This window comes from Melanotaenia boesemani, chromosome 10 (genome assembly GCF_017639745.1).
Source record: "Melanotaenia boesemani isolate fMelBoe1 chromosome 10, fMelBoe1.pri, whole genome shotgun sequence".
Lineage (NCBI taxonomy): Eukaryota > Metazoa > Chordata > Actinopteri > Atheriniformes > Melanotaeniidae > Melanotaenia > Melanotaenia boesemani.
Genome location: NC_055691.1, coordinates 26,454,628 through 26,470,111, shown reverse-complemented (window position 1 = coordinate 26,470,111; position 15,484 = coordinate 26,454,628). Strand labels below are relative to the sequence as shown.

At 40.4% G+C, this 15,484-nt stretch overlaps 1 protein-coding gene across 5 annotated transcripts in view; it reads left to right on the top strand.

Annotated features, from left to right (window-relative positions):
• Nucleotides 1-15,484, top strand: part of scaper (S-phase cyclin A-associated protein in the ER) — a 56,885-nt gene that overhangs the window by 40,475 nt on the left and 926 nt on the right. For all 5 annotated transcript variants that reach the window (XM_041996325.1, XM_041996324.1, XM_041996327.1 and 2 more), the window contains 6 exons: nt 1,249-1,478; nt 4,312-4,467; nt 7,400-7,634; nt 9,026-9,175; nt 14,528-14,719; nt 15,430-15,478. In XM_041996325.1, the coding sequence (XP_041852259.1) occupies nt 1,249-1,478; nt 4,312-4,467; nt 7,400-7,634; nt 9,026-9,175; nt 14,528-14,719; nt 15,430-15,478 (1,012 nt within the window). The remainder of the gene's footprint in view (nt 1-1,248; nt 1,479-4,311; nt 4,468-7,399; nt 7,635-9,025; nt 9,176-14,527; nt 14,720-15,429; nt 15,479-15,484) is intronic.

Sequence of the window (15,484 nt, the reverse complement as noted above, 5' to 3'; positions counted from 1 at the left end):
ACAGAGGGAATGTGAGAGCACAGTCAGCCAGGCAGGCTGCGTTGCGGTGACATGTCAGCTCATATCCTTCAGCACTCTGTTAGAAGGACTGTAAACATCAGCTCACTCCAAACATCCAACAGTGGCGGCTCGCCGGGGCCGCCTACACTCACAACGCAGACAGGACAAGGCACAGGCCCAGGGTTGTGGTGCATGCACAAACTCTACTGGGGCTTCCTTCTTCAGACGAGTTCCAATCCAAAGCAGTCATATTTCCTAAGGGCACAGAGGGAGAGGTTATTCTGTATGCTCCAGTTTATATAAAACATAACCCAGCAGCTGCTCTGCTGACGGACATATCCAGCAGCACTGCAGGAGATGAACTAACTCTTTACCCTGAGTTAAGTGCAAATTAAAAACTGAGCTCAACAATTGTTATTGCTCCTTTTCTGTCCTTGATGGTGAGTTCTGATGTAGTTTACAACTTATGATTTTAACACAGCTTTACTTTGTTATTCTATTTATAGGCGTGCACGTATTTGGTATGCGTGTGTGTGAGCAATAGAGTGCAGCAGTGGGGGTTAGACTGCCATATGAGAATGTCCCCATTTAATTAGATTTGTGGAGAATGTCTGTGGATTTACCTATGCTGTCAGCATTCACCTCAACTATTAGACCAAATGGGAATGTTTTACCTTTTCAAGCTTTTGCACAAAACAGAGGCAGTATATTTCAAATGTTGACCTCTACTTGTGTTTGTCATGAAGTTCAGAATGAAAAGAAATACTGTATTTAATTTCTCTTATTTTTCTTTTAATCAGGCTTTCAACCTATCAGGATGCAGCTGGTTTAGATAACATCTTTATTTATTTACACCAGCTTTGAGTGGTTGAGGAAATCTTTAAAATAGCCACTGTGTGCCTTTATTGTAGCTATTATAGTGGTGTTACGTACTCATTTGTTTCCTAAAGCTTGTGAAAAATAAACCGGTTAGGTTGTTTTAGTTTAATGGCTAAGCTGTAAAGCCATTTTCTTTAAGCACAAAGACATTTAAGCATAGATTTTGTATTATATAAATTACTTAAAGAGTTCATTACAAAAGGAAAGTTGATCTGTTTTTATTTTCTACCTTTGAACATTTTATGTTAATATTTCTAATATTTACTTGTCAGATTTTTGTTGCAGTGACTGTATTAAGGTTATTACTGTCTAGATTATATTCTTTATGTATTTATTGTTAACCTATTTTTTTTTCTTCCATTATAACAGCTGTACGTCCCAGATGAAGACAAGTCCATTTTTGGGCGCAGTGTAAACAAACAAATTTTTGAGGGTTTGACAACAGGCCTACTTCAGGCCATTGCTACGATCTTAGAGTCCTTGTGGCCGCACATCTCTGATTTGGGGCAAGGCGAAAACACACGGATTTCCTCCCCAGATGCCAAGGTCAAGAGCTCTGCCACAGACTCCTTCAACACCCGTGCACAAGATCTAATCAGGTATTTTTCCTCCAGTGCTGTATGCAGCTCTCAAACTGCTGCTCACACTCCTACATGGCACCTCTTTTTCTCATCTCACAACCTTTTTACCTCTTTTAGTACATCCCTCTTCCACTCCTCTTCACTGGGTAGAGAGTTGGTCAACCTCACATTTCCTCAAGAGCATGCCATGTGTAAAGAATAGGCTGACAAAATGTCAGATTACCTGGAAATGGTCCAGGTGGTGTCTTGTTAGAATGGGAGTAGTTGTAAGAATGAGGTGTACTCTGGCATCTTTCCAGCATGTACTTTTTCTGCACGTTCAGAACCACATTTTAAGTAAAATCGGTTTCTGAGCGGGGGTTCACAAAGTAGTATAAACAAAGAGCACTTCCAAAGCTTTGAATAGTCCCATTGGACCTGGCGTTTATGCTAGCAATGTGGGTCTGGGCTGTAGGAGTGGGGTTGTGATGGAGAAATGTGGATCATGAGGAAAGGCAGGCCCAGCATCATGAAGCCTTGTGGACTAGTGTAACTTTTCACCATCCCTCCCACAAGCCATGATTCATCTGGACAGAGCAGCTGCACAGGCCCACCAATCTCATCGAGTGACCCAGTCGTAACCCCAGAGACAAGGGGTGCCTGAGAAAAATTGTGTCGTCAGACTGATAATCCCAAGTACAAACCAAAGATTTACATCAACTACCCTTTAATTTGTATGGGAAGAAGGACAAAAGATCAAAACTTTATCAGCTTTTGCACCTCTCTCCCATTGCACCAGGCTATACATCACGTAGAGAGATGATGACCATTTCCTTCTTTCCGTTTCCAGTTTCTCCCTTTGCTTTTCAGTGCCTCATTGTTGTGTTTTTAATTTGTGCCCATGTGATGAAACACAATTGGTAGAGGTGTGAAGCTTTTCTAGCTTTTCAGATGAGTCTATTGTGGTTCACCTGTTAATGATTCTAAAGCGTCTCAATTTCTTGCCTCTTTAAATAACTCTACTATAACATGTATAAGGAGCCAGTTCAATCTGAATTTTATTTATTGCTCTTCAAAATCTGAAATCAGGTTTTAATCTAAAAGAGCTGCATATTTTCTATACCAGTGTATGAGTGGTACCACCTCAGTACTGTAAGTGTATTACATATGACTAAAGCCACAGAAGTCCACAAATCACATTTTAATGGTTAATCGACTAGCTTTCAGCACAAGAGATTTTCCACCAAAGCATTTCCAGGGATGGTTCAGTGACTAACTTGGAACCAGTTCTTTCTGGTTTGTCTACCTAACCACTGAGTTCAGCCATGTAATACTGATGCTACTGCTGCACCAACTCTTTGCTGAGCCAGGAACTTCTCACATCGGAGTCTGGGGTGAATTTATGGAGACCAGCCATATCAACTGAATTATTATGACCATAATGTTTAAAAACAGGAGCCAATGTAGGATCTACTTTATGAGATAAGAAATAAAAAACTGAGCTTAAACATGATGCGAAGTTGAAGCATCAGCAGAAGAACACGAGTCCAGTTTTACTCTCATTTTTCTGGTGTTTTAGCGTTTTGATATTGGCCACTTGTATTTGTGAATACCACCACATAGAACTACATTCCTAATCACTGTTTTCAACTTAATTTATTAATCATGTTTGCCATTTCATTTATTAACATTTTAGTTAGTAGTAGTAGTTAGTTTAGTTTTAATATTGTCAGCTGGTATTTATGAAACCAGCTCAAACTACATTATATAAACTCTAATTGTATCAGTGTTCATCAGTACAGACCAACATTTGGAAATGCCAGTGTATTCACTAACACTGATTGTTTTTTTTTATATTTTATAAGGTATACTGATGATTTTAAGCTATTGTTTTGCAGAAGAAACAAGACAGGGTGTGCAGATGAATTGTCTCCATGTGTTATAGTCCTCTACAGATATTCAGAATGCACTAAGGGAGGTTCAGACATATTGCAAGTGATGTTTAAAATTATTTCATTACAGTATTTGTTATCTCTCTGACTATGAACTGGCTATGTTGTTTTATATATAACCAACCTAAACCTGACTCTAGCACAGACCCTAAACCAGCACAGGAAAGGCTTTGGTTGAAAAAGAGTAACAGAGTTCTTTACCTGGGCTTAAGTATGGCTGTAAAGTGCAGGTTTAATCATAATTGTAAAATGTATCATGCCCAACTAAAGTTGTGGAAAAGGATAAAAGTCAAAACAATGGGATGAAAATGTCAGATGACCTGCAGTGCAGGTTGTAAATGGTCATAATAATCGGTTTTAAGAAGACAGTGATTGATGGGTCTAACAAAGAAAATGTAAAAGAAGTGAATAGTGAAACATTGATGAGACAAATGACTTCAAAACAACTAAAACTTGAAAGGTTTGATTGGCAGCTGAAGTGCTCTCTAGATTTTCCTAAGCTGCCGATGCTCAAAGGTCCATGCATACCAGAAGCTTCTAGAAGACTAGCCCCAGGTCAGCAGACTGTCAGGGGTCCAGAGCTGGGCTGGCACAGGGGCCACAACAGCTCTCTAATGACACTATTAGAAGTGATTTGTGGTTGAAAGAGTACAGGGAACATGATCATGAGTCCTGTCATTGGCAAAGACAAATTGAAGATATCACAGTAATAGCGGGGGGTGGAGGGCTTAGGTGAGGTATTGGCTTTCAGCTGCAGTGCTGTGGGAGTATGCACAGTAAAGGCCTTTGTTTGCTAGTGTGAGATGAGCCTTTTACAAAGAAAAAGAAAAAGCCTGTTTTTGGAGCAAATGCAATACACTATGTAATTCCCTTTTTTTCTCTTTCTTTTTTTTTATAATCTTCCTGTCTGTTTATTCCAGCTATGTGGTAAACATGGGTTTGATTGACAAGCTGTACGGGTGCTTCTTGTCGGTCCAAGCTCCTGTAGACGAGCACCCCAAGATGTCGGCTTTCCTCCAACAAGCCTCAGCTCTGCTGCACAGCATGTGTAAGCTGTGCTTTGTCATAACCGGACGGTGAGCCTATCACACATCTTACAAAACTTTGGGATCTCTTATACTCTCATCTGACAAAGGTACATGTCACTCTTGGGGCTAGTAATGACAGAGACTGAGTCACTAGTACTTTAGGACCCATAAAGACAAGCTCATGGTTGTTCAAACAAAGAATGTGGTTCCTCCGTAATCAGTCAGCAGGACATTTACTCCAGCCAGCGAGCTGGGTAAGCTGTCGTTTCTACAGATAGAGATAGGCATCTACTTGACCCAGTGTTCTGTCACTCACCGTAAACCTTAGCCTGCAGCGTAGGGGGAGCCCACCCACATGTTCTACGGTGACCTCCTTTCAAAGAGGTTCATTGGCGCCGCTGACAGAGGCTAAGCACACAGTCACACCAAGGGACATCAGCACCACAATTTCTGTCTTCAAAGGAAAAGAATTACTGAGCACAGTAAAAGAGCCAGGTATTTCTTTCATGCCATGCAGAGCAGGAAAATGAAATAATGTTCATGTATTTAAGTTCATATACAGAATGTAGTAGTCCATCCTGCAGAAACTATAATCCATTGCCTCGTGCTGCAGTGGAACTATGGCACAGCTAAATCTGTTTGTTACAAGTTCTCATAAGAAAATGCAGTCTTCAGTGACTCTGTGATCACTGCGCCATCAAGTGAGCTATGTTCAGCTAAGACTATTTGTATATCATATACAAGAATGCTCAATGGGCCAGAAGAAAATTTGGACCATGCCAGTTGCTGTGTCAGGGGATTATGATGGTATTAAGGGGCTGTGTTCTTGCCTAGCAGCGTATTTCATGCAAAGCCTGTTGGCTAACATCAAGTATCAGCATGCACTGTAGGTTCCATCTCGAGGTCACCCACCCTCCACTCTACATGTCTGCAAATCATATTTTCCTGCTGCGGTAGTCTTAAATTGTCTGTTTGCATTAGCTGAAAGTTTTCACCAGAGTCTGCATTGCCTCCAGAAAGTAGAGTAATTGTTTCATTCATTTTTCTCACTCTTATTATTGCAGTACTTGTTACTGTGGTTGGATTACCTTATGAAGTTTCAGATACCACTAATTCACATTAAAAAAGTAAATAAATAGGTTTTGGTTTTGTTTGTTAAACTGTTCTATAAGTAAAGGATAATGCCCTTCGAGGTGTCCATTATCATAAATTAATGGATGATGTGGAGGCGGGAACCGTCCGACGCAAAACGCATTATCCTGCTTACATGGTCACTTTTGAAAGAAATAAATATTAAATAAATTATTAATGTTTTTTACTGTTAAAATCATAAGTTTTTCACAAGAAACGGCTGAGTGAACTATTTAATATCTCTCGTTGTGACGCGTTGCCAAAGTAACCGGTGTTCTGTCAGTTTAGCATATGCAACAGAGTAGCATACATTGCGTTAATGCTTATGCGGGGAAGGGTTAGGTGCAGTCGTCGGTTTGCACTATACGTATGCTGATCTGACAATGTATGCTAAACTGACAGAACACCGACTCTGACACAGAACCTGCAGCTCGGTCGGCCGCAGCTGTTGTATTAGACCTGATCAGTGGAGGGAAGGGAGAAGATTGCTTAACATTATGTTACATGACACAAAGAATCATTTCAGAGGGCGGGTGCAGCTCTTACAGCTTGTGTTTGTCCAGAGGAAGATGCAACATTTTGTTTCAGTCAAAGTCCACAGATAGTTTTCCTACATCGTTTTTATTGCAAGAAATATTATTCACCATTCACTCTGATCATTAAATGTATATCAAGCAAGTAAGTCGATTCTAAATCATTTTTATAATGTTATCCACCATTCAGTAAGTAAGGTAATCAAGAGAGAAAGACAGGCGACAACCTATTTAAAATTAAATGCAACATTGCTGTTGATCTTGACATTTCATAAAGATACTGGCATGTCCATAGTGGCGTTTGAAGGACGAAGTTTAACGCGTGTGAACCCTGACTACTACTGCTGGTTGCGAAATGTTGCTCCATTCTCATCCCTCCTGGACTGAAGGAGCCCAATAAGCCTGCAAGCTGCTTTCACAGCAATGCGACGTCAAAAACATAATCTAGTGTGTCTCCAGCAAGACGTCTGAGTTTCTGTTGCCACGGTTACTAACTAGCATTTGGCCAGCACAATAATTTACAGTAATAAGGCTATTCTTCCTTTTCTTCTTTTATAGGTTTCCATTATCACTTTTTAATGGACACCCTACAGCCAATCAGAATCGAGTATTCACCCAGACCATGGTATAATAAAAAAATTATTTTTACAATCCCTTCACCTAACAGGTTGGCTTCATGTCAGAACCAAACAAATATATCACCTCAAATCCTCTTAGAAAGAGCTCTCAACACCTTGTCAGGCAGCTTGACAAGCTACTAGTTCAAAATTACAGTCATGTGCTTCATTCCTTGGCATTACTCCGTTTACTGTTGGTTGAGTAGGTGAGGAAGGCCCAATCTTAAAAGTTAGCAAAGTCTTTAATACATCTGGCTGGCAGGTAATTGTACTTGTTAAGTTAAAATATAGAGATACATGAAAAATACTAAAAGATTAACTGTTATTCCTTTAATGGATAAGGAGAATGTAAAGAGCAGAAGATGAACTCAAGGGCGGATGTGTTACAATTTACCATGCAACATTGTACACAAACCTGGTGCTCCACCAATGGTCAGTTAAGCTAGATAACACAGTAGTGCTAACAGGTTGTTACTTCCTACCTAAAGAAAATTTCTCTCTAGGCTGTTATCTAAAAGCTGCCATGATAAAGACTTTCTTTTCACCAGCAGCAAAAAAAAACCTACAAATACTTTCTAAATACTTTAAATGACTTACTAAAGTTATATACTGCTAAATAGTGTATTCCAGTATTCTTTGTCTTTAATAAACACTTATTTTTTTCTGCTGACCTTGCATTTCCCATCTCTTCCTCTCTAGTGCTCCCAGTATATTTGACAATAAGCGCCAAGACCCAACAGGCCTGACTGCCCTTCTGCAGTCCACTGACCTGGTGGGAGTGGTGCACACCCTATATTGTATCCTGCTGCACAGTTTCTCTCCAGAGTCGTCTTCTCACAGTCAGGAGCCTTACAGCCCTGGGGTCATCCAGGTGGCTTTGCAGGGCATCCGCTTCCTCAACAGTTTTGCCCTTCTTGACCTATCTGCCTTCCAGGTATTACTAATAATATCCAAAAATGTACAAATTACATTTTGTTTTCACTTTTCACATGAGTGATGCTTGTTTGAGTATCAGAGAATAACTGTAGTAAACATATTTTATTGAATGACATTTTCAGTAAGAAGTGTATACATTAGTATTTACAAAGTTACAAAGCAGGCTATCATAAAATCATCCACAAAACTTTAATTATCTTCTCTGAGTTTAACAAACTTGTTTTTATGAGTAGATTAATGTATTTTTAATTTATGTTCCTTTGTTAAGAGCCATTACAAGAGGAGTTGTTCTCCTCGTGACTAAGCTGACCTGTGAACATAAACACAGGTGCCCTTTGACATTGGGTCATTTTTGGGGGGGTTGAATAGAGCCCAGTGGGTCAGCAGTCAGGATGGAACACAAGTGATTATCACTGTATGCAGGGCAATACATTAGCCAACCCGAGGTGAGGGTGACAGCTTCACTGTGCTAAGTCACCGCATAGACTGCAAGCCACAGAAGCAAGCCAGAATGCTGTTTTAATGCCTTGGGATAATTACTTTGAAGCAGCTTCCTGTCACTGACCCGCCACATTCAGGCAACTCAAAACAGCTGGAAATGAAAGCGTTTCACCGCCAGAGTTTTATGAACATTTTAAATTATATTTCTTTTTTGGCTTAGAGTTGTAATCACCTCGTCTTTCACATTACTCCACCTCAACAGCTAATTCACATTTGCAGCAGTTGGTTGATCAAAATTCAGACCATGAACCTCGGCTCTTCTTCTGCATCAGCTCCACAAAATGTGTTTAGACCAGAATTTCAAGAGTCTTGTGCAGCATAAATGACTGTATTTTATCGCTGCAACAAATCAGTGATCTTTCAAAGTCACTTATAGACAAATAAGTGAAAAGTTTTTGAATTTTTAAACTGAGATTTATTTTTATTTAAATTTATTTATTTATTACAATGTTTTTATTTTAATTGAAGCAAGTTATGTAGATGGATAAAACGCAAAAATGGAAAAATAAAGCACATTGTTTAGCTTTGAACCCTGAAATCATCATTTGGCTCTTCAGGTATTGTGTTTATGGATGTTAAAACACTAACACACCCAAACATCCAGTTCAAATTGCTATGATCTTATGGTGCTATGTCACACTGACATGTTTAATAAATACTGTCTTTGAGCTCCTCCTAGCATCTCACTTTTAAGTAGAATTAGCTTGTTTTATGGTTGGACTGTATTTGATTTGTTTATGCACTTACACCATGTATGTTCCCACCAGCTAAACATATAACCTTTTATTGCTTTGCATCATTTTGTTGAGATCTGTAATCACAATTTTGCAAGATTTATGTTCAATGACTGTGACTACACACTGACGTGGTTTGTCTGTGTCTGTCCAGTCTGTTCTAGGAGCTGAGGGCCTGTCTTTAGCTTTCCGACACATTGTCAGCTCCCTGCTCTGGTACTGTACCCAGCATTCCTCTGAAGAGCTGCTGCATGAAGTCATCATCTGTGTGGGATACTTCACTGTTAACCATCCTGACAACCAGGTAAACTAACTACACTGACACCAAAAGGATCAGTTCAGTAAATAAAACTGGTCTAAACATGATTTTAGGTTTTATTAGTGGTAATAATTGTTTTTAAACAACAAGGGTGTAAAAGTACATAAGATGTGAAAAGCACTTAAAAGTTAAAATAGAACCAATAGTTGCCTTTACCCCTTAAGTAAATGTCTAGGGCTTCAGTTATTGTAGTTTTATTGCAAGTCTAACTAGAAGTGATTATTTTTATTATGTTTTTGTTGTCTTAAAACATCAAAATATATATCAGTCGAGGCATTTTGTTGCAAATTACCTTTAAATTTTCTTTCATTTTTTCATTCAATTGTTTTAGCCCAAGTTTCATGAAAGAAATGCTTTGACTTGTGTAAAGTTGTCTATTAAGTGAGAAGAGCCCAGTGATATCATCTTACTATTGTTCTTCTCATGTATTATTTGTCAGAAAAAGGGTGTAGTTTTGTAATTGTAACAAAAAGCACCTGTTTAAAGATTCATGCCTTGGCACCTTTCTGCTTTCGGTCAGTGTGTTGTCCATTGTCCCCCAAAGTGAGTCATTGTTCCCTCCTGGTAAAGCAGGGCAGTGTGCTTGCCCCGGTGTTACATCTACTTAGGGGGCTCTGTGGAAGTGAGCAGGATGTGATGGAGCAGACCTGGCTGCTGTGTAGCTGGCTGTCATGCATGGCCCGTCTACCGGGCCCCTGATTAGCCATGCTACAGTTGGCTGGGCTTTGAGTAAGCTAAGCCTGACCCACACGAGCAGCAGCCACAGCTTCAAGTCAGTGATATCCCATTTTATGCCCACACAGTCAAACTCAACACAAAAATTTATGGGCTTCATGCTGATTCTAATTTGCCAATTTTCTTTATTTCTAATTAAAAGTGTCTCCTCCTGTCTCTGACACTGTAGCTCTCCTCTCTGCTACTATCCAATTTAATTATTTTGTTCTGCACAATTAGCATTTGTTGGTCATTGCAGATCCAATTAGCTTATTATAGTGAATAATTGAGTAAGAGCTGATTAAATTAAGCCTGTGACAAACTATTCATTGTGCTACACCCACTGCTACGATCACAGAGCAGCTATGCAAATATAATATTTGAATGTTGCTGAATTGATGAAAAATCTGTTTTTCCTTCTCAAACAAGAACCAACAAGAAAATCCTTATGTTTGGATTTTTTTTTTTTTTTTAAATGTATATTTGAGTATAGATTGTCAGGAAACAAGATCCCACACAACTTTACGCAGTTGATCTTTGCCAGTGGTCCAGTTCCTGGAACGTGTCCATTCAGTCCTGCACCAAGATGAATAGCGTCAAGGAGAATATTTAGAGCAGCTTGAGCTTTTCTCAAGCTAATGTAAGCATTGGCAAGACACAAAAGCGGCCCAACCCGAGGCCTGTGCAGTCGCAAAGACTGCTGATTCACTGTCGCCACACCAGCTTTTGTTTATATATATGCTTTAGAAATAAAGCTGCTCATAAAAAGCAGAACTTTGAAGCAGCTCTACACATTGTGATGTATTCCCTCTGCGCTGGTTGCATGAATAATTCACCTTGTCACACAAAAAAACTATTGGGAGAGTGACACATGTACACTTGTGTGTTTTTATAAGTACATCTGTGCTTATGGGGGCCACTGAGCCATGTAGCCATATGTTTCTTTGTCTGATAAGTATACCAGTAGAGACCTTCTGACCAACAAACAAAACAAATCTATTCCATCTCTGACATGTAACTGCACTTCCTTTTTCCCTCTGAAGAGAGATGTGGTGGTAATCTCCTTGTCTTTAACTACAGAGTTCATTGATGATTCATCCACAGTGATGATTTGTTGGATGATATTGCCGCCGGGACTATAATTGTAAACTGGTGACATGTTAACCCACTTGATTCCTGCTTGCTTTTTAAGAAGACACCACCAATGTCAGAGTGTGGAAATGTTAAGAAAACATGAGCATTTTTTGGTACATGGAAAAATGGCCACACGCAAGCAGAATGTGCTTTACAAAGGCTTTTATGTCAGTAAAGAAAATAGATGTAGGTTTAATTTCATGCTGTGTACGGATGTTTTTATGTAGCGGCATTGGTTTCCCTGCAACGAGAATCCTTAAATCACTGGACTCCTTTGTACTTATAATACATAAACTGTTTTCTTTATATCAGTAACCATCCTATGAGCTATGGATTGTCTATATACAAAACATCCCAAACATACATCTTAAGGGTTCAGCCTTATCTGCGGGGTCAGTCCTCTTCTTCCCATTCTCTGTAAGGGCGTTTCCTCCACCCTGCAGGCCCAAGCCAAGCTTTAGACCTGTAATTCCTGTTAACCTGATGTTGAAACTCTTCCTTCAGCAGTCCATTACAGCCAAGACAGCCAAGCCCTCACTGCCTGCAGGGTAAGTGCAGCTCGTGCAGACCACTGGGAGCCAGCAGTGGGGAATACACACACTGCATCACCCAGCAGAGTAAACAGAAGCAGAGAAACACTGACATACACACTCCACTAACTGGCAAGAGAGCGCCTGATTGTTAGCTCTGTAGATGATTTACACTCTCCTTCAAGGGTGAACACAGGTCCAACTGGCCTTAAGTGAAGCAGAGGACATTTTTATCCTTGCAGACCCTTCAGTGAGGAGTTTCCATTTGTCTCTATCACTGTCACCAGGTTGGTTTCAGAGCAGAGTTATCAGCAGTTGAATCTGGAATGGACTGATGGCATCAGTTCATAGAGATGAGTGCAGAGTTATTAAGTTTTACTGTGTCAACAGCAGGTTTCATGGCATTTTAAAACAACCGACAGTCACCTTAAACATGAAGTTGGTGTGACTTTGTCAGTGTCTGCATTCAACTGCTGAAGGCAGTTTACACAGCATCCTGTGTTCATCTGAAGAAGCCATCATAGAAGTTGTAAAAAGGCACTAAATGCTCATTTAACCAACTTTGTTTTGTGTCATCCGCTGTGCTGCTTGTCTTATCAGTAAAGGCTTTCCGCTGGATCTGGTTTATATTGGGGATTCAAGTGTCAGATATATGGCCCTACTCCAGCCCTGGTTCCTCCCATGGTGTTTGGGCTGTCTAGACAAAATAATGAATAAAAATACCTTCACACATTAAGGAAAGCAGCTTTGATTCATTTCTGTTTTGCAGCTAGGGACTGGTAATGCCACTTAAATTTATTTAAATGGCATTACATGGGGACTCTTTTTCCCGTGCCTGCTTTGCATTTTGGTTTGTGCTTCTACTCCAGGTTTTCCTGGGAATTTATTTGTTTCAGAACGTTAATTTTACACACTCTTTGTCTTCATTGTGGACAATGAGGAAGTTATGTATTGGAACCACCATAAAGCTGTTAAAAAAGCCAGGTCTCTGAAGTTAAGAAAGAACAGAGCAACCAAGACACTTGAGTTTGAACAGGGTCTGTTAAACGCGGACCAGATGAACAGATTCAGATGCTAGATGTGAGTTTTATGACATGGAGCTCTAAGCTCCAGATTCCTCAGCTGTGCTGATAGAAGTTACGCTGCGGCTCGGTCACTGTTTGGAAGCAGTTTCAGACTTTTGCATTGCTCTTCAAACGGCAGAGGCCAGGAAGTTTGCAGACGACGCTCCATCTACCTCCAGACTCTCGCTGCCACCAGCCTTTGTTTTATGTCTTTCTGCATCAGGCACTTGAAGGTGGACAATTTATTTAAGCAGCTGAAGATGGAATGAAGATGCATGGTAGAGGATTATGAGATCACTGGGGTGATTTGTGGGTTGAATCACCTCAGAGCTCCACCTTAAACACCAGCTACTTTCTGTGGTGTTAAATTTTGTTGCTTAAATGCTCTGAATTAAAACACAAGAAAGGGGAATGTGTTAAGCTTTTTCAGAATTGTAGTTTTGACTTTTTAATGTATTTAGCTGTATAAATTAATGCATTCCCATTGCCAATTTATCTTGGAGCAGCATTTCAACAAGCAAGGTAAAATTATGAGGATGTAGGATTTAGTGGTGAAAAAGTAGCAGGGAAGCTCTAAAACTACATGCTCTGAAAATAAGCAGCTCCTCATTTGAAAACAACCAGAGCCTGCCTTTTTTTCCTCCCTCAGTGGATAGATTTGTCAGTCCAAAATTCTTTTATTTAAGAAAAAAATTTTACCGAGTGGAACTGACAGGATTTAGTTCTTTCTCTTAGACATATTTCATGTTTGTTTTACAGACTAGTCTTCTGTTCAGTAGTGTACTGAATAAAACACACCAGACTGAAATAATTCCCATGTTCTCTTGTCTTCAGTAATTAACACATCTCAGGTTTGATAAATCTGGTGCTCTTCATATCTTCAAGTATTTGTAAAGCATTTCAGTTCAGGCTGTTTGACCTTGTGGATTTTTTTTTTTTTCTTCTTAAACAAATGAAGATCGGAAATGAAACTGTTTAATGTCCTTTTGAACTTCGCTGTTGAGGGCAGCTCTGAGAGGCTTCACCTTGAACCGATAAAAGCAGTGACTTATCACTTTGTTTATCCTGCTGCTCAAACTTGGAGTGCATTATCAAAGAGAGAGCCAATGGAAGCGTATTAGAGTGTGTATTGTTAAAATCTTGTAAATCTTGAGAATTTATGTCACTGTGACTTTGGGACCTCACCTCAACCTTCTGGTTTCCATTGAGGTTGAGCCAGCAGTCCTGCAGTCTGTCCCTGTAAAGCAGGGCAGCCAGGATTTAACATTCTGACCCTCTGGCCCTGACATTTGCTGATGTTCCTCTCAAGCATCAGGCTGGGACCTCCTCTCTTGCAGCCTTTTGTCTAATCAAATGAGGCTGGGAGTGATTTGGTTTTAATGCCGGTGGCCCGGATATGAAGGTGCATGAGTGAGGAGGTGAGAATAACGCTAATGGTATTGCTCATTTCTCAAACAGGGGGTGGCAATGCTTTTGGTCAATTTCCCTCTATTTCACCCTTCCCAACTCCACCCCTTCATATCCCGGTTGCACCTCAGAAGCCCTCTAAACCTGGGCTTCACTCCTGAACCTACTCTGCTGGAGCCTTGTTCAAAGAGATTAACTCAAAACCTGAAAGTGAAGTTAAAATGGTTAATGAGGACATCAGCTCACATTTCTCATTTTCCCTCTGTTAGAGCTCCACTGTTGTCATTTTGCAACAAAACATCCAATCACTGTGTTTTACAGCCTGTAATTGTGTAGTGGGAGGCTGTGCCCCCCAGGTCTCCTCCTAATGGCTGTTTGTGTGTTGTTGTAGTGGCAGATTTACATGTGGGAGGGGCACAGAGTAGTGATTTACAACCAGCAGTGCCACTGCTTAGTGACTGACTGGCCCTGCTCGCTGTGTGTTCCAGGTGATAGTGCAGTCTGGCCGCCAGCCCAGCGTTCTGCAGAAACTGTGTCAGCTGCCCTTCCAGTACTTCAGCCACCCACGCCTCATCAGAGTCCTGTTTCCATCCCTCATCTCAGCCTGCTACAACAACTCTCAGAACAAGGTCATCCTACAGCAGGAGATGAGCTGCGTGCTGCTGGCCACATTCATTCAGGTAAACGGGGAAACATGGTCATGCATTATTATTGCAGAAAGTCAAGATCAGAAATTGTCTGTGCTGTTTTTTTTCTTCTTCTTCTTAAATGTGGAAAACGTTTAATGCTCTCTGACCTCAAGAGTTTAATGCCTCTAAATAAAATAACCAAACTGAGTCAATTTTACACATATTGCACAAGTTAATAACATTACTTCTGCATTAGCTAATTGATAACTGCGAATCTGGGCTGCTGGTGAATCTGTAACAGGCAGGGCTTTACAAAGATAAATGGATTCCTTCACGGTGGATTTACCTGCCACTGGTTCAACTCCCAGTAAACAGCTCGTCTCCTTCATCTTCCTCTGACAACAAGCCCTCCTTGCCACCCTGCAACCACCACTGTTTAGACACCGATTAACTTCCATTAATAGGGAGACGAGCTATTGTCATTTCTTTCAAACAAAGCAGTAATGCATGGCGTCCTGCCCTGCTGGCCTCATCTGAGTTAAGCTCAGGAACATTCCTTCGAGTGGAGCAAGTTAATCCTGGATAGTTCTGTTTTCTGAGTAAATCATGGTGAGAAGCTTTAGATTTTTTGCTGTGTTGTACAACTTTCTGCTCTAGGCCCTGTGTAGCATAATTAAGCTGACACAATGAAACATGCAGATATTATTGATGCATATACCTGTATTAAGCTCTGTATTAAATCTGGTTATCGTTCCTCCTAGGACTGTGCTGGCAGCGAGAAGGATCCAGACAATAAAACAAGTAGAATGGGTAAGC